Source organism: Panulirus ornatus, chromosome 57 (assembly GCF_036320965.1).
Source record: "Panulirus ornatus isolate Po-2019 chromosome 57, ASM3632096v1, whole genome shotgun sequence".
NCBI lineage: Eukaryota > Metazoa > Arthropoda > Malacostraca > Decapoda > Palinuridae > Panulirus > Panulirus ornatus.
In genome coordinates this window covers 24912621-24934962 of record NC_092280.1, presented here as the reverse complement: position 1 = coordinate 24934962, position 22342 = coordinate 24912621, and the positions used below count along the sequence as shown (strand labels likewise).

Genomic DNA, 22342 nt, shown 5'->3' with positions numbered 1-22342 from the left:
TTTTTCATATAAACAAGGAAAAAGATGAAAGAAATACCAACTAGTCAAAGTTAGGTATGAGGTCAACCAATCAAGGAATGACCTATTCTATGAAGGAAATAGAAGCCAATATAATGGACATGTTGAGCATTGTATGTGTACTTTTAACAAAAGGCAACTGCAACACATTTAGACTAGAAATCAGACTCCCTTCCAAAACATTAAGCAGATTCTGTAATGCATTACCTTTACTCCATTACCTTTACTACCATCATTATCTAGATGGTAGATAAAATCCCATTGAAAGCGGGCTGCTCATGAAGGTCGAATAAAGTATTTACAGCTTTCTCAGAGTTTTTTACATAGAGCTTCATTAATATTGAAGTATGAACACAAAGAATGAGTCAGGGTACTCTGTAAAAGATTCACAAATTTGCTGAACCATTAATATTTCCAGACAATGCTGCTGAAGTGCCAGATATTAACTGCTTTCTTAGTGATATGAGACGACACATAGATTGCTTTAAAACGGGAACTCTTGCAATGAGTCTGTATACAGATGCCTCTCCAAATTTTGTTCCTGATATTTTCACGTTGTATGTTTCAATGTATCGCAAGGCCCCTCATGCCCACAATGCAGCTGCCATAAGGAAGACAGTGAGCACTTACTACTCATTTGCCCTGCATTCTCTGCACCTAGACACACACAACACTTTATGACCTAACTGGTGGACATGGCCAGTATACTGGACAGAAATGTCATCATGCTAATTCTTTTAAAGGACCATACTGTTATCAAGCACAGTTAAGCAACCTCCACCTCTCAAAGATTATAATATGGATTAAGCATATCTCCCAGACAAGGAAACCGGGGCCATTAGTGACACTCTCCAAAGATCTTATGCTCACCAACCTAGAAAATTGTTGTGTGCTAATTCCATCTTTCATGGTAAGCAAAGTTACTGTAAGGAAATGAAAAAAAAAGTCCAAGAAAGTGGGAATGGCTAGAAGTACTAAGGTTTTACTGTCTGGAATATAGACAGGAGAGATATATGAATTCAGTGGAAAATGCCAAAAGAAATGGTTCCCAGTATACATTAAAAATATATGCTGTTGGAATGATAGGCATGTAAGACTGTAAAATATCACCTTTAAAATCAATTGATGCTATAAATACAGTTAGAGAAAACAGGATAAACACCTAAACTGTGATTGTCTCCACCAGCAAGTGATTTAAACATTATGGACCAACTAATGGAAAACTTGAAAAATAAACTGAAAGGTAGGGCAAGGTAAAGGTAAGTACAACAATTTAGATTATAGATATTACACAGACCAGATGAGCAAGAAGTTTGGTCTATGACCAAGGTATGGAAGAGGCAGTGAAATTGATTGATGGAATACAATGATGGAAAAACTATTCCGTGTTTGTTGCAGAGCTCACATAGCAAAGAAACATGCTCAGACAAAACCACTCACTCACCACCAATAGAGATCATAGAGTAATTCCATCCTCACTCTCCTAACCACTGAAAGGCAAATAACAAATTGATACTCTTTGCTTAACAGTATGAGGAACCAACAGTATCAAACTCTGGCAAATGATTAGAAAAATCCACTCATCCACACAACCCTGATCTCCACATATGAAATGCATCTAACATACATTCCATCTCCCAAAGAGCAGTAAGAAATACTAACGTCTTTCAGAAATTAGCCACAAATTTAACACAGAACAGGACAGACTTGAGAAATTTACTTAAAATCTATCCTAAAATAGATGCTCACCACCTTTCACTTTCACTGACACTTGAAATTACAGCTTTAAAGAACTTCCCTGCAACAGGCCCTGACATCATATAAGACTCTTGCAGTCCAGTCACTTATAAATATCTTCCACCACTTCTTGTTACACTACAAAGTCCCAAACACCTGGGAATTTGCCAGTATAATACCCATCCTAAGACCCCTCATACCACTCGAGTCCCCTTCCTTTTACTGCCATAAGTATGCTGTCTTGAGTATCCTGTTTCCTTGAAAAACTGATGCACAACAGACTCAAACAAAGTATCCGACTCGCACATGGCTTAAGACACAATCACTCCACAATTTCACTGCACAAAATGCACCCTGGCTGTCTTCATCCAACCACAGCCACAGTTCCAACAGTATTAGTGACATTTGGTATCAACAAAGCATTTGTAACTGTCCCCTGACATGTCCTCATGCAAAAAACACATAACACCATGTTCCACAGTGATAAGAAAAAATGCTTTGCCAGCTTAATAGCTACCTGTCAAGCCAGTCACTAACAGAAGCCTCACCTCCACAGTATTCATGCTCTGCAATGGAGCTTTTCAAGGGGCATTTCTTTCTCTCTAATCCTCTTCAAGCTATTCCTACATGACCTTCCGTCATGTCCCCAGACTACACTGATATAATCCTTTCATTATTCTTATGGTATTATATCTGTCTCTCCTAGCCAGAGCAACTCTCCTTGGTTCCTGTTTCTCCTGTAACTCTACCTTGGATGACTTCTAACATTCCTTCACCCCTGATGCTCCTCGTGCAGATCCTATGCTTCTCTTTGTGGTCTCTTCAGACTGTCTGAAAAGTGTTTCTCTCTCTGGACACAAGCAAGGCTTATGTTCCTGATGGCATCCATCCCCATATTCAGAAAGAGTGTGCCTCTGAACATGCACCTGTTCCATTTCAGTTTGATAACCAGAACTTTTTCTCCTTGAAAGCATGCATTAGTACAAGCCAACCCTGAGAAGGGTGACTGATCTAACCCCTCAAACCATTGTCCTGTCACTTTGACATTTACCATTCCGAAGTCTTTGAATCCTTCATCAGCTCCCATATCATCAGACATCTTGAATCTCACAGTCCTCTCTGATCACTATTATAGCTTCTATAAGGCAAGATCCACTGATGATATTCTTTTTCTGTCTTACCACTGTCTGTTCATCATCCCTGAGAGATTTGGGGGAATCTTATGTTGTTAACCTTGATATATCCGGTGTTTCACACATAACATGTACTCCATATTTGTCCTTTACTCATTCCTAAAAGACACACACATTATTACACTTCTTGACCTGTAGTTGTACGTGGTAGAGTTGACCAGCATCCTGAGTGCTGCAGGCATCCCTCACAAAGGGAACCTAGGGCAGGAAGGTAAAGGTAGTGGTATATGTAAAAAAAAAAAAACTACTTTGCTGTTCCCTAGACCTGTCAAGTTGATAAGTTGTTACATGTAGGATGACGTACTCATCACAGCTGGGCTGATTACTTATGTTTTGTAGATGTTGGTCTAGTAGTTCTTTTATTTTTAGCTCACCTGGCCAAAGGCTAGTGAGTTTTAGCCATTACTTGGTGTTTGTAATTCATTGCAATTGTCCATGTTAATTAACTTTTCACACTTCAGTCTCCTCTGAGAATACAAGAATTTGAACTGAATTTGTTGGGTGTCATCCTCTCTGGTCCCTTTCCAAAATTATGATTAATGATCCCTAACCACTGCTCAAGTTTTTTTTTCCCCAAGTAGCCCAAACTTCTTTATCAAAACAGAATTAGCTCAGATTTGAACTGTTGTGCCATGATTATGCGTTGTTTGAGACATAATGTAGTGCTGTACAGGAGTTTCTTTGAAATTTCAAGCTTTTCTTATTTTTGCCCATTATTTTCCTGATTTGTAAAAAAAAAAAAATACTCTGAAACCACTGGCTATTTCGAGCCAAATTTGCCAGGAATGGTCCTTAGGTGTTCCCCTTCCAGAACTATGTCCAGCAACCCCAAACACCATCCAAATAGGCACTACTACTGCACATAAATATTTACTTTCAAGACAGAATTAGCTCAGATTTTAACTGTAACTAAAGAATTATGATTTCTTTAACATACAGGATTTTCTTTGATGTTTTTGTGTTTACCAGTTTTTGCCCATTATGAAAATTAGACATTTTGTCAAAAATTCACTCGATAAAGCCAGATGAGATGCTGGTTCATGTGTCCCATGAGTTCCATTTGTTAGTTCATGATATTTTTTCTATTTGCTGGTGGAGGACAACAGTTTCGAGCCCTAGATGTTAACACTATTTTCTCATGATAGTGATCATGGTTCTATTGTATTTAAAGGAAGATTGTTCATTGTCAACTGATTTAAAAAAAGAGGTGAATAGCTAGGTGCAAATGTGAGGAAATTAGCTTCATTCAGATCATGGAAAGAAAGATTTCCATAACTTCTTATCTCAAGCAGGTGAAGAGCATACTACACTAGGTTTCTGACTGAGCCTTCCATAAATACCTTCTTATTTTCTTTTACAGGTTTGTGGTGCCTATGATTATCACATCAGAGTTTCTTAGTCTTGTTGAATTTATTTGTAAGTAAGGCTGTTAGATTACAATGTCTTTCCTTCAGATTATGGCCTTCATCAGTACATATTAAATTTCAAAGAGCAGTTAGTTTTTTCTTCATATGATTTTACCAAAACCCTTTCATAAATCATAAGAAAAAGTGAAATAGAAATCATTGCATACCATTATGTATTCCAGAACATTAGAAGTTTTACAGTGTTGTCTCAAATTATATCTCTGTTTTAGAGAAATAATTGGACAGTCCCTTTTTCCAGGATCTTTGGACTTACTTGAGGAAAGCAACAGCTAAGAGAGTTCAGAATATCATATTAATATGGTAATGTATTACGGTAACCACAGAGTGAACTCTTCAGACTCTTACTGCAGCTGCTAAGTATCATTAAGAATAAGCTTTATATGCACCTCTCTTGAAGGGAAGCAAGAATCAGTTTCATCCTAGAAATGAGCGAATTGGAATTGTACTCGAGAGGAATTTTAAGGAGGAAGAAAAATTTGCTCCAACAATATAGATTCTTTCTTCTCTTTGAGAATGTTAACATAAGCAGGAAAGTTAGCAAATACTTAGGTGTGAATTAACTTTTTGGCACGATGGAAGAAACTTATTAGCTCCATTAGTGGAAACATGAAGCAGGTCATCATGCTTTTTGACTGTTTATAATGATTTTGCTTTGTTTAGTTCATCAGAGGAAAAGGATACTGTTCATGTAATCTTTGGAAACCTTAGTTGATCCAAAAGATTTGTTTATGTAGCTTGACTTGACATCGGCACATCATCACTTTTGTACCAAGATGAACAAAAGTTTCATTATTTAAATGTTTGTGGAAATATGAGAGTACATCTATAATGAATTCAGTTTAACTGAGTGTCATCGAGTGTTGATGGTTAGCCGTAAGACATTCTTGCATGGCAGATAATTGCTTTTGAAATGTTGCAACTCAGAGTAAGCTGTCTGAAACTCTTGAGAAATTATATTTGATGCCCTCTCAGGACTTAAATTATACTGTTTGGATTAAATGCAGTATCCCATTAAGTTCCTTAAGTCATTATGTTATGACAAAGTCATTAGCATTATATTCTTACTTTAAATCTTCAAATGTTCTTGGTTTATGAAATGCTAGTGCTCTTGATATTCTTTGTTACATATGCAGCTGGCAAACCCTCTTCAAGGAAGATGAGTGTTTTAAAGTGTTCCATCATCAAGAAGAATATTTGGAGCTCCTAAGTGGAATTGATGGGAAAGTTGATTTAGCCTCTCACATGGAATAAAGTTTTTGCTGTGTTAACCAACTGGAGTATGCCATTAGTTTCTCTTTGTACATCTTTAAGGCATAATGTCTTGCAAAGTCAGGATTGCATCTGTTATGAAAGTTTATTTTAATGTAATTAATTTCAGAGAAGGAATGGTCTTTGGAAGCAGCCAAATTAGGCAAAGCACAGAGGAAATGCTAGTTTTTGTCAAATATGAATCCTTTATGACAATCGAATTATTTGATCGCATTTATTATTGGCACAAGTTCTTTGAAAAATGAATATCTGAGATCTTTTTCTTCTGAAGTCATGTTGTTATGGAAGATTATTCTTAAGTATTTTGTGGAGCCTGGATGTGGAAAGGGAGCTGTGGTTTTGGTGCATTATACATGACAGCTAGAGACTGAGTGTGCATGAATGTAGCCTTTGTTGTCTTTTTCTAGCGCTACCTCGCATGTGTGCGGGGTGAGGGGGTTGCCATTTCATGTGTGACGGGGTGGCAACGGGAATGGATGAAGGCAGCAAGTATGAATATGTACATGTGTATATATGTATATGTCTGTGTATGTATGTATACATTGAAATGTGTAGGTATGTATATGTGCATGTGTGGGCGCTTATGTATATACATGTGTGTGTGGGTGGGTTGGGCCGTTCTTTCATCTTTTTCCTTGCGCTACCTCGCTAATGCGGGAGACAGCGACAAAGTATGATAAAGAATAGATATTTTCTGTAATGTGCTTGGTTCTTTGATAAATTTTTTCATTCCAGTTTTGAACATGCAGTTATGGCTTCAAGTGATTTTAGAAACTTTTCCTAATGGTATCATGACTGATCAGATCCCAGTTTTATTTGTTTTTCTCTGTAAGAAATGTTGAGAAGAATTAGTTTTAAAAACTGGATGAGAAATCTGAAGTCTTGATTAGGATTAACATATTGATTTTTATAATTATGTTTTACTGCATTTATGTATTAAGTTTAGTCTGGTGTTTAGCAGTTTAAACAACAGTCAGAGCTAAGAGATTAATTGTTCTTGTAGACGGCACTGGGTCGGCATGTGAACCACCACTTCAGCACAACAACAACTGTGCCTTCTCCCCGGCCTCCTGCGCAGCCTTCGCCCTCCAAGTTGATACGCAAGAATGGACGCAAGTGCCGTTATAGAAAAAAACCATGGTCAGGTACGTTTTACTCTACAGTGTATGTGGTAGCTCAGAGTAGGAACCTAGGAATGTTTACAGTATACAGTATATTGTTCTTGTTCTTTCATATAAGAGATATGGCCGATATAGTACTGTATTACTGATATCTTTTCAGCAGTTTTTCAAATATGAGAAATTTTTAAAGAATGTGAGATTTAGATATAATTTCATTGTTTACTTAAGCTGTGACTATGTAGAGCTGTCTGACACATTAACTCCTCCTTCCCTCAATACCAGATTCGAGGGCTAAAGTTCCAGTCCGTAAGTAACATTTCACATGGTCATTGGTTGGCTGCTAAGCTTTTTTTCTGCACTTTTATTTCTTTGATACACTAGTGTTCATGTAATTTGATTTTAGTAATAGCCTTTGTGTGTGTGTGTGTGTGTGTGTGTGTATGTATGTAATTACCCACTTACACTGTATGGGGAGGGAGTTGTACACTTGCAGGGCTCAGCTCAGGAACATTTTGTATCATACAGTTTTTAAATTTCTGTATGCTGTCTGCATTTCCCAAGTCTCTTTTCATTTTATTCCTTTATCTACCACTCTTATGATTTAAAAGTACTTCCTTACAATTTTTTTTTCAAATTTCTTGCTTAATTTCATGTTTTGTCCTCAGATTGTTTTATTCCTACATCTTTTGAAGAACTGTTCACTGATTACATCATTGGTCTGTTTTAAAAGAAAAAAAGGTGATCAGGTCAACCTTCACCTTCTCCTCAATCTTCTTTCCTCCATAGGAAGCATGTTGTAGACCACAAGCCTTTTCCTTTAGCTCAGCTCTCTTAACTCTTGTATCATCTATATTGCTCTTGTTTCGATCTTTGTTAGTATCTTGAGGTGCAGTAACCAAACTTGAGAAGCATATTCTAGTTTTGGCCTTATGTAGGATGTGAGCTGAATATTTCCATATTCTTGAACTTAATGCATTTCTGATGCATGCTAGCAGACAGTTGGCTATTCTTCTTAGGTAGGACTTTAGCAATAGGTTTGGGACAATGTGTAATCCTGACTTTCTCTTACACACAAACTCCTGCAGCTTATTTCTTGCTAGATAATATTCATATCAAGGCCTTCTGTCATCTCTGTTTTACATTTGCTTGTTTTTCTTTTTGTGTACAGGGGTAGATGTTTTATGGAGTTGAACCTGATACTCTGCTTGATTCAATACTTACAGTGAATTAAGATGTATTAAGGATTGCAAGTTTGAATTCTATAGTAAATATTATAAGTACAGAAATCTGGAAAAGCAGTATACATTCATCTGTCTCCTTTATTAAGAAACTAGATATCTCAGTGTTTTCTAAAACCTTTTTCCCATTCCTTCATTTGTGGTGTTGAGGCTACATTTTCTTCCTCTGTGAAAACACTTTTGAACTTGATATTCAGTTCCTCACATATCCTTACATCATTCTTAACAATTATTCTGTCTGAATCCCTCAGTGTGATTAGCTGCTCCTTAACTGACATCTGACGACTAATGAATTTAAAGAAAAGTTTTGAATTTTCTCTTGCCTTGTCCACAATATTCTTTTCAGTGCTTCCTTTATCCTCATTTCTTATCTTGGAGTACTTGTTCCCTGTTCTCTTATACCTTAGAGTCACTGGCTGGCTTGATTGCTGCCTACATTTTGCCCACTGCACATCTCGAAAGCTCCTTTGCTTTTCGACATCTTTATTAAACCATTCTTTCCTCTTTCATATCATTTGCTCTGTACTTGAGGCTAAAGGTACCTGTGTTCATACTCTTTCTTTGTAAATTTCACTACAAAGCCCAGCTGTAAATTTCACTACAAAGCCCAAGTACAAGGCTGCTGAACTTCATATCCCAGTACATGTTACTATAGATATTGCTGAGGTTTGTAGTTTCAACTACTATATCTCCTCTTTGTGTCTTGTCCCACCTCTGCTCTCTTAATGTCCTCATTTACCACATAGTCAAACTTGAGCATTACATAGTCACTTTTTCTAATGACTCTGTGTGTGTGTGTGTGTGTGTGTGTGCATGTGTGTGTGTATGTGTGTGTGTGTTTGTGTTTGTATGTTTTGGCTGTCTGCCTGTCATTGATTATGTTTGTCTAAAAGGTTATGCATGAAGTGTTCTGGATATGGATACACTTGTGATGTAAATGGTACATGTTTGTTTTACTGCTATAACCATGATATAGTGAAAGTCCGATTATGTATTCACTTTGAATGTGCAGCAAGCTGGATAACAGGATGCTTTTGATTATGTTGTATTAAAGAAATACAAAGAAAGTAAACAAAGGATCAGATTGCTAAAGTTCCTCATTAGGTCTTTCAACATAGCCAGAAGTCACTTGGAGCCTCCACTCAAATTGCCTTTCCTATCATCAAACTCACAGCATAGTCTAATCTTAGGCCCATGTTTTTTCACTGCATTTTATAGTGTTAATTTTCTGTTGAATGCTTAACATCACACACTTTAATGCACTGCTTCCCAGCATACTTTTCAAAGTGCTTGCACTGTTTTTATCTGAAATTGTGCTGTATTGTTTGTGACAAAGTCCAATAGCAGTGAGAGCAGCCACTGAGGAACATGAGTGAATTCAAAAGTGACTACAGATTCTTGAAGAGCAGCTCCTCTAGTGGCCAACACATGAAAGACTTCATAAGTTCTATTTAGGGTCTAGAAGCTGGATAATCAGACTTTTGATCATTAGAATTGGACAAATCCTAAAGGATAGTTAGAAGAATTGGATACCGGAAATTTGGTCAATTGGACTTTTACTGTACAATTATTTAAGATTATTGTGTAACATTTCATTTGTAGAGAGCTTTGAATTATCTCAGATGTGTGGAAGTGATTACAGTTTGCTTGTGCTTAAAGTGTGCTGGGTATTGTATTAAAGTATCGTAGTTGAGGGTTTTCCTTAAGGATTAAGAGTTATGAGGATTTTTTGAACATGAATAGAATGTGCATTTGACTCTCGTATATTCGTATATAATTTCTTTTACAGCTAGCTTCATTTGCAAATGTATAAAGAAGGGTTACCTTGTTATATAGGATTGTGTCTGGCTTTGCAAAGTATTTGAAAAAAGTACTGCTTATGTACTTGTCCAAGTGTTGGCATTGATGTTGGCATCCCACTTGTTTGAAATTTATGTACAGTGTTTTTAGTGGCTAAGTCTCCCTCAGTTTTTATCACAGATTTATCTTTTTTTTTTTAGTTATTGCTTAATTATAACAGCCTTACAAAGAATGCTTTATTGTTCATTAATATGGAATGTTTGGTAAAATCAAGAACTAAGACAAATATTCATGGTTAAAATTGCATGCAAGTTGTTTGAAATAGCCTTATTTCCTTTTTGTTTTATTCAAGAGATTAAATATGTTCAGGGATAGAATATCTCCTCATTGTATATATATATATATATATATATATATATATATATATATATATATATATATATATATAGTGGTTTTTATATATAGCATCATTAAATAAGAATACATTGGGTGTAGTTTTCTAGGGCAGAGGTAAGAGCAAGAGTTAGGATATCTCCTTGAGCAAGACTAATGAACTGAAGGTAAAAGTTCTCTTTATTACAAATACATCATCTTCAGCTGCAAAATGACATGACAAGCCACCATCGAATGTGTAGAAACTATCAAATCACACCAAATTAGTTGCTACTGGTTGTAAAGTGTCCAGATAAGATGTAAGCCAGTGCCATATGTACAGGGGCAATCTCCCCATTAAAAGAAAGCAGAAGTTTATTATTATTATTACTAGTTATTATTATACAACTCAGAACCCCAGTTATGGGGATCCTACAGCTCTGAGGCTGCACTTTACACAGCAGGAAAATGAATTCATTTGGAGCAAGAAGGTCTTTGACAAAATGGTGCACCTATCCAATTGCTGAATATGATACAGCCCTGCTGAAGATGGCGTCTCTCTCACAGTGTAGCCACTAGCAGGCAGAGTCCATTAAGAAATATAGAGATGGAGTGAGAGAGGCTTTGGGATACTGGGTTTCTGAACATTTGGAGGGTGAGATGAGCATGGGATAGAACGAATGAGATCTATGTGGTATATTGGGTGAGAGAGAGAGAGAGAAATGCTGTCATTGGTCTGAAGTAGTGAAGGTAAACCCTGAAATGGTCTATGGAGTTTGGCTGTAATTGTTAAGAGAGCCATTTGGGTATAGAGAATGCACATTTGTATTGGAGACCAAATCTAGATAAACAAAACACGAAGATTAAAGCACATTTATCGTGTTCATCACATCTTTGGGTAATACAAGAATGAGAATAAACACGTTAGGTTGTAGTTGGTAAGCAGCCACTGACCAGGGAAGTAACTTACTGGTAGTTCCTACCTAGGTATTGGGAGTGTTAGTGATGGCTGCATAGTGAGACAGCACTTTAGTGGTTGTCAAGTTGCTTTCCTCTGATCAAGGTTCCTCACTTACACATGTTCTTCTGGCATCTGTCCACAAATATACAATCTCTCCATGTCTCACATAAAACTTGAAAACACTCAACTCACAGAACTCATTCTTTCTAACTCTAGATTTACTGCATTGAGCACTAATATGTTAGCCCTGCCTTTTGGCAAGATGATATGAGCAGTAGATAGAAGTAGTTGGTAGGAAAATTAGGTAGGAGCATTTGAAACTGCACAAGAGTTGCCCCCTTCCAATAGCCTATTGAGGGTGAGGTGCCAAATGTTAAGAAGCAGCACTGGAGTTCACTTGTCCACTCCCTTGAGGAAGTTCCCAAAGAGAAGGGGAATCAGAGATATACGTAGATAGGATGGGTAGATAGAATAAACATGTACATGAAATGTAACATTTACTGGAATGGAGTCCTGACCTGGATGGGTAAATGCAGTAACCTAAAAGAAGGTTTCCTTCTCACAGGACAGATCATGAGACAAGGGATCACGTAAGGTTACATATTCAAAATGGGTGACAGTCTTATTAGTAATGGATGGTGACTTACAGTCTTAATAGTAATAAATTTATCTGATTACAATCCATAACTGACACTAAGTGTACAAGAGACATTTCTTTAATAATTCTAGATTCAGTTGTTTCTTTCAGCCACAGATAGAAAAGCATGATCCCATCTGACAGAATGACTGTAGACTCTCACATGAATAAACAGAGCACAAGATTCTTCCTCAGAACGAACATTATATTTAATGTCATTCAAGTTTCAAGGTCCTTGCATGATTGTACAGCAGTATTTACATTATTACAAGGAATTTTATTCACCCCCTTATAAGTTGATATGAGGTTTCTTTATGAGTAGATTTCAAACAGTGCTGTAGTTAGATTTAAAACTTACGTCACATGTTACTGTTTCTGAATTAGGAGTACTTAATATTAGCTTGTAAATGTGGAATACAGTTCTTGTTTTAACACAGCCTGTTTCTCTTCTGTTTTGAGTTTTTGAAGTTTTTGCAAGTTTGTGTTAGATATGGTTAGAGCCCAACTAGGGCCTCCATTATTTACTGAGAGAAATATGATCAAATTATTGCAGCTTGAAAGTGTTGCAATCTGATATAGGAGCAGACTTATAGCACTCAGTCTTATATTATTAAAGAATGAAAAACATTTTTGATATGTGCATTAAATTTTCTTTGACCATTAGGCCATGGAATTAATATCCAGCTGCATTTCTGAGGAGTGTGAATTGAGTAATAAGGTATTAAGTTATTAGTTGGTCCTTTTTACTACTTTTTTATCAAAATAAGATCAAATATGTATATTTGGTATTAAAATTTCTTAAAAACGACATTCGATAACAAAAAATAGAAAATTAAGAAAATGAAAATGTTTATGGTCTAATACCTACAGAAAAGCATCAGCTTCCTTATGTGTAGTAGATATCTTGTTCTTTGTGTTCATAATAATGAACATTGTAAAGTGTGCTAAGAATATATGGTCAGATTTTAAGGAACATTAAGCTGACCTGCATTGCACATTGCTAAATCAAGAGCATATGTTATAGACTTTGTATGTTATCAGTATATATTTCTTTATTAATTGTAATACTTAACACAAACTCATAATGATGAATAAATTGTAAAGGGCATGAAAAGAAAAAGGCCATGTGTAAAGGGATCCTAAGTAGTCCCTTACTGCTCACTCATAAACATATAATAGAAACCTCATATTTTATCATTGTCTGTCATTAGTTATGCATTGAAATATGTAACACACACTTCCATAGCATATCTTAGCATCAGCTGAATGCATCTTTGTTTATGCCTTAGGTTTAAGTCAGCCATTGCACATGGGTGGCAAACTATGGGATACTTGCGGCATTCCTTGGTTAGGGTGGTTTGGTTAATTACATGGGATATACAATGTGTTTTATTATAGCTGTGAACTTGAGCTGTATTTCACAAAGGAAGAATGTGTATTTACAACTATAATCATAAGTGGGGGCCAGAGGGTAAATATTCTCCAAATTCTGGTGCAGCTCAGAAAGTTCAAGAGTTGTTTGTATAACCCTTTTCTTTTTAGGAAGAAGTAAAGGAATTCCGAGAAGGTATCACCCATTATCTGTTAACATATACCATGCATCATTAACGTTTTCAAACAGTATCTTACAGTGTAAACTAAATTCCTAGAATCAAAGAATTTACACAAATTGGGAGAGGAAGGATCTTGTGTCTCTCAGTTGCTGAGTCACTACAGTGAAATTTTAGGACATTGGATATACAGAAACGTACCCCAAGTCTCAGATAAAGATGACTTTGGTGTTAGCAAACAGAATGCTTGAAGTGAGAATAACTGGTAAGATGAGATGACTGCACATCTTCCATACTAACACTTTTCTCTTTTGGAGAAAATGAGAATATAAAAGCATTCAGAATCCCAGACAGAAACAGAAGACATTGTAGTATGAAAGGTAGGTGTAAAAGACATAGAAGTATTAATGTCCTGATGATTTTACCTTTTAAGAGCACAAGGTTTCAATGTAAGAGATTGGGTATTAGTGATGGGTGATTTGAATGCGATGATGAGTAATGTGGCAGTTGTGGGTATAATTGAGGGCATAGTGTATTTCGTAGTATGAATGGAATTGATGAATAGTTTTGTGGACGTGTGCTGAAAAAGGACTAGTGATCGGGAATACCTGGTTTAAAAAGACCATGCACAAGTACATGTATGTGAGTAAGAGATGGTCAGCAGGCTTTATTGGATTACTTATTAATTAATAGGTGTGTGAAAGAGAGACACTTGGATGTGGATCTGCTGATTACTATCTTGTGGAGGCAAGGGTGATGATTTGTAATTGTTTTCAGAAAAGTGGAAACAAAGTTGGTGAGAAGAATGATGAGAGTGAGCTTGGAAGAGATTGGTGTTAAGAAATACCAGGAGAGATTGAGTGTAGACTGGCGAAAGGTGAGAGTAAATGAAGCAAGGGGAGTGCATGAGGAATGGGAGGTATTTAGGGAAGTAGTACTGACATGTGTGAGATTCATGTGGCTTGCAAAAGGTGGGAGAGGAGCAGATTAGAAAGGGTGGTAAGTGGTGGGATGAAGAAGTAAATTTGATAGTAAAAGTGAAAAGAGAGGCATTTGGTTGGTATCTACAGTGCAGGTGTGCAAATGACTGGGGGATGTACAAGAAAAAGTGCAAGAAGGTCAAGAGGAAGATGCAGGGGATGAAAAAGAAGGCAAATGAAAGTTGGGATGAGTAAACATCAGTAAACTTTAGGGAGAAAAAGATGTTTTAAAAGGAGGTTAATAATGTGCAAAAAATAAGTGAACAAGTAGGAACATCAGTGAAGGGTGCAAAAGGGAAAGTGGTAACAGGTAGTAATGAAGTGAGAAGATGGAGTGAGTATTTTAATAGGATGGCAGATATAGGGTGTTTGGGTCGGGGTGTTATGCGTCGCAGATGAGAGAGTCATGAATGATAGGATGGCAGATGGAGGGTGTTTGGGTTGGGGTGTTATGTGAGGGGAGAGAGTCATGGAGAGTGGTTAGGGGGAGAGAAGAGATAGTGAAAGCACTACTTAAAATGAAATGTGGCAAGGTGGTTGGAGTGGATGGTATTACCTATTGAATTTAATAAGAAATAGGGTTGCTGTTATTGTTGATTGATTGGTAAGGATTTTCAGTGTATATGTGGATCATATTGAGGTGCCTGAGGATTGGTGGAATGCATGTACAGTGCTATTGTATAAAGGCATGGGGGATAAAGGTGAGTGTTCAAACTACAGAGATATAAGTTTCCTAAGTGTACTTGGTAAGTTGTATAGGAGGGTATTCATTGAGAAGGTGAAGGCATGTACAGAGCATCAGATTGGGGAGGAGCAGTGTGGTTTCAGAGGTGGTAGAGGATGTGTGGATCAGGTGTTTGCCTCAAAGAATGTGTTTGAGAAATATTTATAGAAAAAGATGGATTTGTGTGTGGGATGTATGTATCTGAAGAAAGCATATGATAGGGTTGATAGAGATGCCTGTTTGAATGTCCTAAGAATATCCTGTGTGGGAGGAAAGCTGTTAGAAGCGGTGAAAGGTGTTTATCAAGGGTGTACGAATAGGAAGAGAAATGAGGAGACCGGATGGCTCCAAGTGAAGGGAGGAAAATATGAGAATCATGGAGAGTGAGTATGCAGTCTGTAGGAGATGAAAGAGCTTGGAAAGTGAGTCCTTTGTTGTTTGCTAATGATACAGCACTGGTGGTAGATTTAAGTGAAAAACTGTAGAAGTTGATGACTCAGTTTGAAAGAGTGTGAAAGGAGGAAGTGCTGTCAATGAACTGCACCAGGGTATATGAAGCATGTGTTAGTGGGACCTGGTTGTGGATAATGAAGCTGTGGTTTTAGTGCATTACACATGACAGCTAGAGAATGGATGTGAGTGGAAGCAGCCATTCTTTTTCTGTTTCTGGAACTTCCTCACTGATGAGGTAAACAGCAATCAAGTATGAAAAAAATATATCCAATGTCTCAGAAGAATGTGGCGCTGGTGTCAGCAAACAGAATGCTTGAAGTGGGAGTAACTGGTAAGATGATAAGTTGGTGGTACAATTTCTAAACTAACTTCTTTCGTATGGAGGGAATGAGGAAATAAAAGCATTCAGATTATCTGACAGAAGAAGACATTGTATCAAGAGAGGCAAGCGTAGCAGGTGTAGGAATATTGATGTCTGATTATTCTACTTTTTATGAGCACAACAAAGCAACGGTTAAATCTGCACAGAAGATGGTTGTGAATCTTTGGGATTAGAGATGTAAATCCGGTAGTGACATGCTTCACAACATGGAATGATAGAAATCACCTTGAGTCTGTTTTATGGTCTACAGAGAGAAGACTTATTATAATATATATCTGGAAAATTGTGGTTGGTTTGGTCCCTGAAAGATAAATTCTTGTTGGCATTGTATTCGTGGAAGACTCAAAAACAGTCATTAAAATTGAAAGGTGCTCAAAGGACAGTGAAAATAGAAGTAAACATCTGAGGCCATAATTGTCTGATTTACCTCCAACCAGAAACTTTATGAAGTCTCAGGTGGAAAATCTTTAGAACTTAATATCTGCAAGGAGTACTTTATCAGGCATATTGTGCACAGTACATAGACCTGTCTGTTAAGGGCATTGGCAGCAACAGTTGTTGCCATACCTAGCTCTGGAGGTAGAGTTTATCTACTAGATCAATATTAAGTTATATGGAAGACATACTTAGCCTGTTGATAATTTTTTTTAGATGATATGCTGCTGTTTTAGGCACTATCATGTTATAGAGCTTCTGTTTATAACATCTTATCATGGCAACATGGTAACATTGATACTGTTTTACAGTTGCTTTATCAAACATTATCCACCATCAGTAATCTGGTGCCTGTGAGTTAACATCAGATATTGAAAATCAGCTGCCTTCATGGATCCCCACATCATTATGCTAATTTGTAGTTATGGTCAGGTTTTACATACAGTAGATGTGAATGTTCTAAGTGATCTACAGAGTAAAGGCAAGGCATTCATCTCTTGTTTTGCTGTGAAAGAGGCAAAAAATAACTGACACTTGCCCTTTGTACATAAGCACATCTGCACTGAACACCTGGAATAGTAAAACTTGTCCCTGGCATTGGTATGTGGTGTGGTGGCACCAATGAATAGTAGCATCACATTGTGGAATGTGCATGATATTGGGTAACAGTCTTTGAACAGTCAATGGGAAGGGTAGTATAACCAGTATTAGTGTTATTTTGTGAAGAAATTATCTCATTCTCATTTGATCTTAGTGAGTTTGGATGAGTGCCAATAGCTTATAGTTACTCAACATACTATCATGTATAGAAAATGCTTTTATCTGAGCTATTTAATTTTGAACTGTACATTTACGACAGATGTAATTCCAGCTGCCCGAATGTTCGACATGTTTGATGTGGGTGTGATGGAGTGTGTTCGGTGGAGGCTTATGTGTGTAACGCAAATTCAGAATGGAGGTAGTGGTCAAGCCTCTGATCAGACTTTTACATTGAGACCTCAGGTAAGTGCTGTGTTAAGACAAATTCTTTATATTCATTGACTGAGTGATACCTTCACACATTTAGTTTTTTTACAGACTTATATGAAGACATTAATGGTGCTTAGTACTCTCATTTGTTGGTGCATTGTATATAATATGTATGTAAATTTTTAATAGCTATATTTAATCACTGACTGTTTGCCCAATACTGAAGTAGTTGAATTCTTGATGCAATACATTAGAATAATGATATATTTTCATATTCTTCATCATTGCTCTGTCCAAGGTGTACATGTAGAATGATTAGAGTGATTTTAGATCTAAAGGAGAACCCACCTAACATGTACCTGGGCAGTTTGATTTTTCATAGCAGAAAAATTATAAAAAGAAAAAGGGAAATTTTAGTTTTTTATTTAGACTGGATACTTGTAACATGAGAGGTATGAATGATATGTTCAAGATGATTCAATTCCTGGGAGCTAATGAGAAAAGGATATTGGTTTTGATTGGTATGAGACTAATTGAAAGAAATTTAGTTCATAGGAGGAAGATGTTGATCGCATAGTTTGGTCAAGGCAAGATTAGAAAAGTGAGGGAGGGCATTGATTCGTTTATGATGTCGAGTGAGAAATGGTATGCTGAAGAATATGAATTAACTAACCCAATGTTGTTTTGGATTACATTGCAGTTTTGATCAGATTGATTGTAGGGTATGTTTCAACATATGATCAGGGAGAAGACAAAAAAAGTAATATGGCAACATTGTGCAGCTTAAAGAGGGATGGTGAAAATTACAGTGGCAGACTTGAATGTAAAGGCTGGGAAGAATACTGGTGATCATAGCATTAAGGGCACATAATCATGAAATAGAGAGAATTGAAAATATATATATATGCCTTCATGTGTAATGCACCTTTACATGGTTTCCCCCAGCTGCTTCATATACCCTGGTTCAGTCCAGTAGCAGCACATCACTCCCTGTTTACCACATCACTCCAATTCACTCTATCCCATGCACACCTTTCATCCTCCTGCAAGTTCAGGCCCTAAGCTTTCAAAGCCATTTCTACCAAATCTTTTCATCTCCAGTTTGGTTCCCACATTCTTATCCCCATACTTCTGACATATGTACCCCCTTCATCAACGTCTCCTCACTCAAAATTCCATCTGTTTTAATCGTCTCTTTCAAGATGAAATAGTCTTGGAAACCCTGTCAACATAGTAGACTTTTTTTTGTATTTATCTGCTGTTTCCTGTGTTAATGCAGGTAGTGCCAGGAACAGGCTAAGAAAGGCTGCATTCACTCAAATCCATTCTCCAGTCATCATGTGCAATACACCAACACCACAGTCCCCTATCCACAACCATGCCCCACAGATCTTTCCATGGTTTCCCATGGCCACTTACTGTACTTGAGGTTAGCTAGGCTTATAATGAAACTGTACTTGAGGCTAGCTAGGTTTATAAAGATAATGTGCTTGAGGTTACCTCTGTGTATAATTCTGTTTTTTTTTACATAATATTATTATTTTGATTATCATACTTAATCGCTGTTTCCAGCATCAGCGAGGTATTGCAAGGAAACAGATGAAGAAGGGCCCAAACATAGGAACACTAATACATAAACGCCCATACACGCACATATACAGACACAGATATATACATATATATACACATGTACATATTCATACTTGCTGCCCTCATCCATTCCTATCGCCACCTCGCCACACAGGAAACAGCATCACCCCCCAGCGAGGTAGCACCAGGAAAAGGCAAAAAGCCTACATTTGTTCACACTCATTCTCTAGCTGTCATAATTCATCAAAAAGTGAGAGCCTGTTCCCTGGCTCATTCCATTGATACCTTGCTGCTCCTTGTATACCAGATCATTCCAAATGATTTTGTCCTGTACAGGCCTTTTACTCTCTTGCAACTTCAGGCTCTGACCACACAAAGTATTTTTCATTCCATCCTTCAGTCTCCAGTATGGTCTTCCCCATCTCTTTTTCCTCTCCATTGTTGATGCATATATCCTCTTTATCAGCCTCTCCTCACTCATTCACCCATGTGTCCAAACCTTTCAGCAAACCTTCTTTAGCTTTCTCAACCACACTGTTATTACCACACTTCTCTCAACTTTTTTTTTAACTTACTTGAGCAAACCATCTCACAACACATATTGTCCTCAAACATTTCATTCCCAACACATGATCACATATATATTTATAGTACGTATATGATAGTACATTAGGCATTTAAGGATTAGACTTGTGCCCTAACCAATGCCTTTCTTATGGTTTCTGCCACAATGATGAACTGGTGTATTATGAATAAGAATATTTTGTAACTCAGTATATCATTGTGATTTTTTTTCAGGTTCTTGCTAGACGGACGTGTTCCAAAGGGATTAAAGAAGTCCTAGTAAGATGGTCTCCTCCAGGAGTGTGAGTATTATATCAAGTAATTTGAGGCAGATGAGGATATAACTAGGGCCATGAGGCATCTGTTATGGATGAAAATGGTGAATAGCTTGTGGAATTGTGTGTGGAAAAAGACTGGTGAGTGGGAATAACTGTTTTAAAAAGAGGTACATAAATAAGTATACTTAAGAGAGTGGGTTTTATGATAAGCAGCCCTTATTGCATTACATTTTAATTGATAGACATGCTAAAAAGATACATTTGGATGTGAATGTGCAGAGAGAAGGAGCTTGTGGGATGTCTGATCACTTCATGGTGGAGATGAGGATGAAAGTTTGTATAGGCTTTAGGAAGAGAGGAAGTGATGTAGGTGGGAAGAGGGTAGTGAAAATGAGTAAGCTTGGAAAAGAGGCATGTGTGATTAGATACTGGGGAAAATTGGGTGAAAAATTACATTTTGTGAGAGAAAACAAAACTAGGGAAGTATACGAGGAATAGGAGGTGTTTAGGGAAGTGAGATTTATATGTGGAAAGGGTGTATGGTATGCAGAAGCTGAGGTATGATTGTGTGAGAAATGGTGGTGAGTGATCGGTTGAGGAAGTTAAGTTTTTAGTGAAAGAGAAAAGAGAGGTGTATGGGCATTATGTACAGGGAAGGAATGTGAGTGATTAGGAGATGTAGAAGAGGAAGCTGAGCATTAGGATGAAAGGTTATTTGAAACTTCCGGGAGAAGAAAATGTTTTGGAAGGAGGTGAATAGTTGTGAGGAGAGCAAGAGAGCAAATGGAAGCTTCTGCAGTTGGGAAAGAGGTAAGAGGTAAAGAAGTGAAGAGGAGGTGGAGCAAGTTTTGGAAGGAGGTGAATAGTTGTGAGGAGAGCAAGAGAGCAAATGGAAGCTTCTGCAATTGGGAAAGAGGTAAGAGGTAAAGAAGTGAAGAGGAGGTGGAGCAAGTTTTTCAAAGGCTTGTTGAATGTGTTAGATGATAGGATAGCTTATGTAGGGTGTTTGGGATGTGAAAAGAGAAAAGGTAATGAATGCCTTCTGTAAGATGAAGTTGGCAAAGAGACTTAGTTGGATAGGATTGCAGTTGAATTTCTTAAGAAAAGGGATGGCCTGTTGCTGATTGGTTATTTAGGGTTTCCATTATACATATTGTTCAAGGTGAGGTACCTAAAGATTGGTGGAATGCATATAAAATATCATTTTATAAAAGTAAGAACTAAAAAGAATGTTCAAATCACATAGGTATAAGTTCATTATGTGTACCTTGTGGTGATTGAGAGCATGGTGGCATGCATAGAACATCAAATGGCTTCAGGAATAGTTGAGGATGTGTAGGTCAAATGTTTGCTTTGAGGAATTTGTATGAGAAAAGTGCTTTGAGAAACAGAAGGATTTGCATGTGGCATTTATGGACCTGGAGAAAGTGTATGATAAGGTTAATAAGAGATAGTTTATGGAAGATGTTACAAATATATGGTGTGGGAGCAAAGCTACTGGAAACAGTGAGGCACTTTTATCAAAAGTAAGGCGTGTGTGTGAGTAGGAAGAGAGAGGAGTGAGTGGTTCTAGGTGAATTTGGGTCTGCGACAAGGATGTATGATGTCACCATTGCTGTTTAGCCTGTTTATGTATGGGAGGGTGAGGAAGGTGAATGCAAGGCTTTTGGGGAGAGGGGCAGGTATGCAGTCTATAGAGGGTATCTGGGGTTTCCTTTTCTCTTGGTCATATGCCTGCCTGTTATTGCACTGAAATTTTCTTGCCGTGAATATAAGTTGAAGCATTTCTCGGTGGTTGAACCATTCACTTATCAAGCAAAATGTGGTATCAACCTAGAGGTTGATGTATAGAGTGTTCCCCATACATTTTTCTGGCTCTTTCAAAACCAGGAAACATTCTGATGTACCCAAGGCTTTGTCCAAATGTTTAGCCTATGAGTAATTTACCAATCTTTGATTCTTCACCCTGTTTCTTTCTACTTGGCATGAGTTTTTCCTTGTCTGTACTTACAGTCTGTTTATGGTGGTTTTCAAGTTTTCATTGTCTTCATCTTAATCTTTGTCTTCATCTTTTGTATTCTTTAATGTTATTATTATTCATTGTCAACTTGTCTGTCTATATCTCTGATGCCCGTACCAGTTGGAACTCCCTCAAAGGGATGGCCATGGCAATAGAGTCTCCATAACTAGTGAACTCCAGTGCTGCTTTCTAGCCTTTGGTTCCTCACCATTGACAGGCCAATGGCAGAGGGCAATTCTAGTGCAGTGTTTGCTGAGGCTCAATTTTTACTACTTCTATTAGACAGTTGATAGGCAGTCAACAACCAGGGAGGTATATTACCAGTACTATTCGTCTGGGTATCAGGAGGGTTAGTGACAGTTGTGTAGCGAGTTACCACTTCAGTGGTTGTCAAGTTGCACTCTTCCAACCCAAGTAGCTGTTTTTTCCTTCTACCTCACCCAGAAACATAGTCTCTCCTTGTCCTACATAACACTTGACAACACTTAACTCACGCAGCTCATTCTTCGTAACTAGATTTTCTTGTGGTGAGCACTATGTGCTAGCCCTGCCTTTTTGCAAAATGTTAGGAACAATAGGTCCAAGTAGTAGGTAGGAGCTTTAGGTAGAAACATTAGGTAGAAG

The 22342-nt window shown here is 37.4% G+C and overlaps 1 protein-coding gene across 4 annotated transcripts in view; it reads left to right on the top strand.

Moving 5' to 3' along the window:
* The window catches only part of jing (AE binding protein 2 jing), a 420486-nt gene that overhangs the window by 387924 nt on the left and 10220 nt on the right, over nt 1-22342 (top strand). For 2 of the 4 annotated variants that reach the window (XM_071694777.1, XM_071694772.1), the window contains exons 4-7: nt 6648-6789; nt 7048-7071; nt 17169-17299; nt 19655-19722. In XM_071694777.1, the coding sequence (XP_071550878.1) occupies nt 6648-6789; nt 7048-7071; nt 17169-17299; nt 19655-19722 (365 nt within the window). Of the gene's footprint in view, nt 1-6647; nt 6790-7047; nt 7072-17156; nt 17300-19654; nt 19723-22342 lie in introns of all 4 variants that reach the window. The other 2 variants (XM_071694773.1, XM_071694776.1) reach the window with 2 other exon arrangements.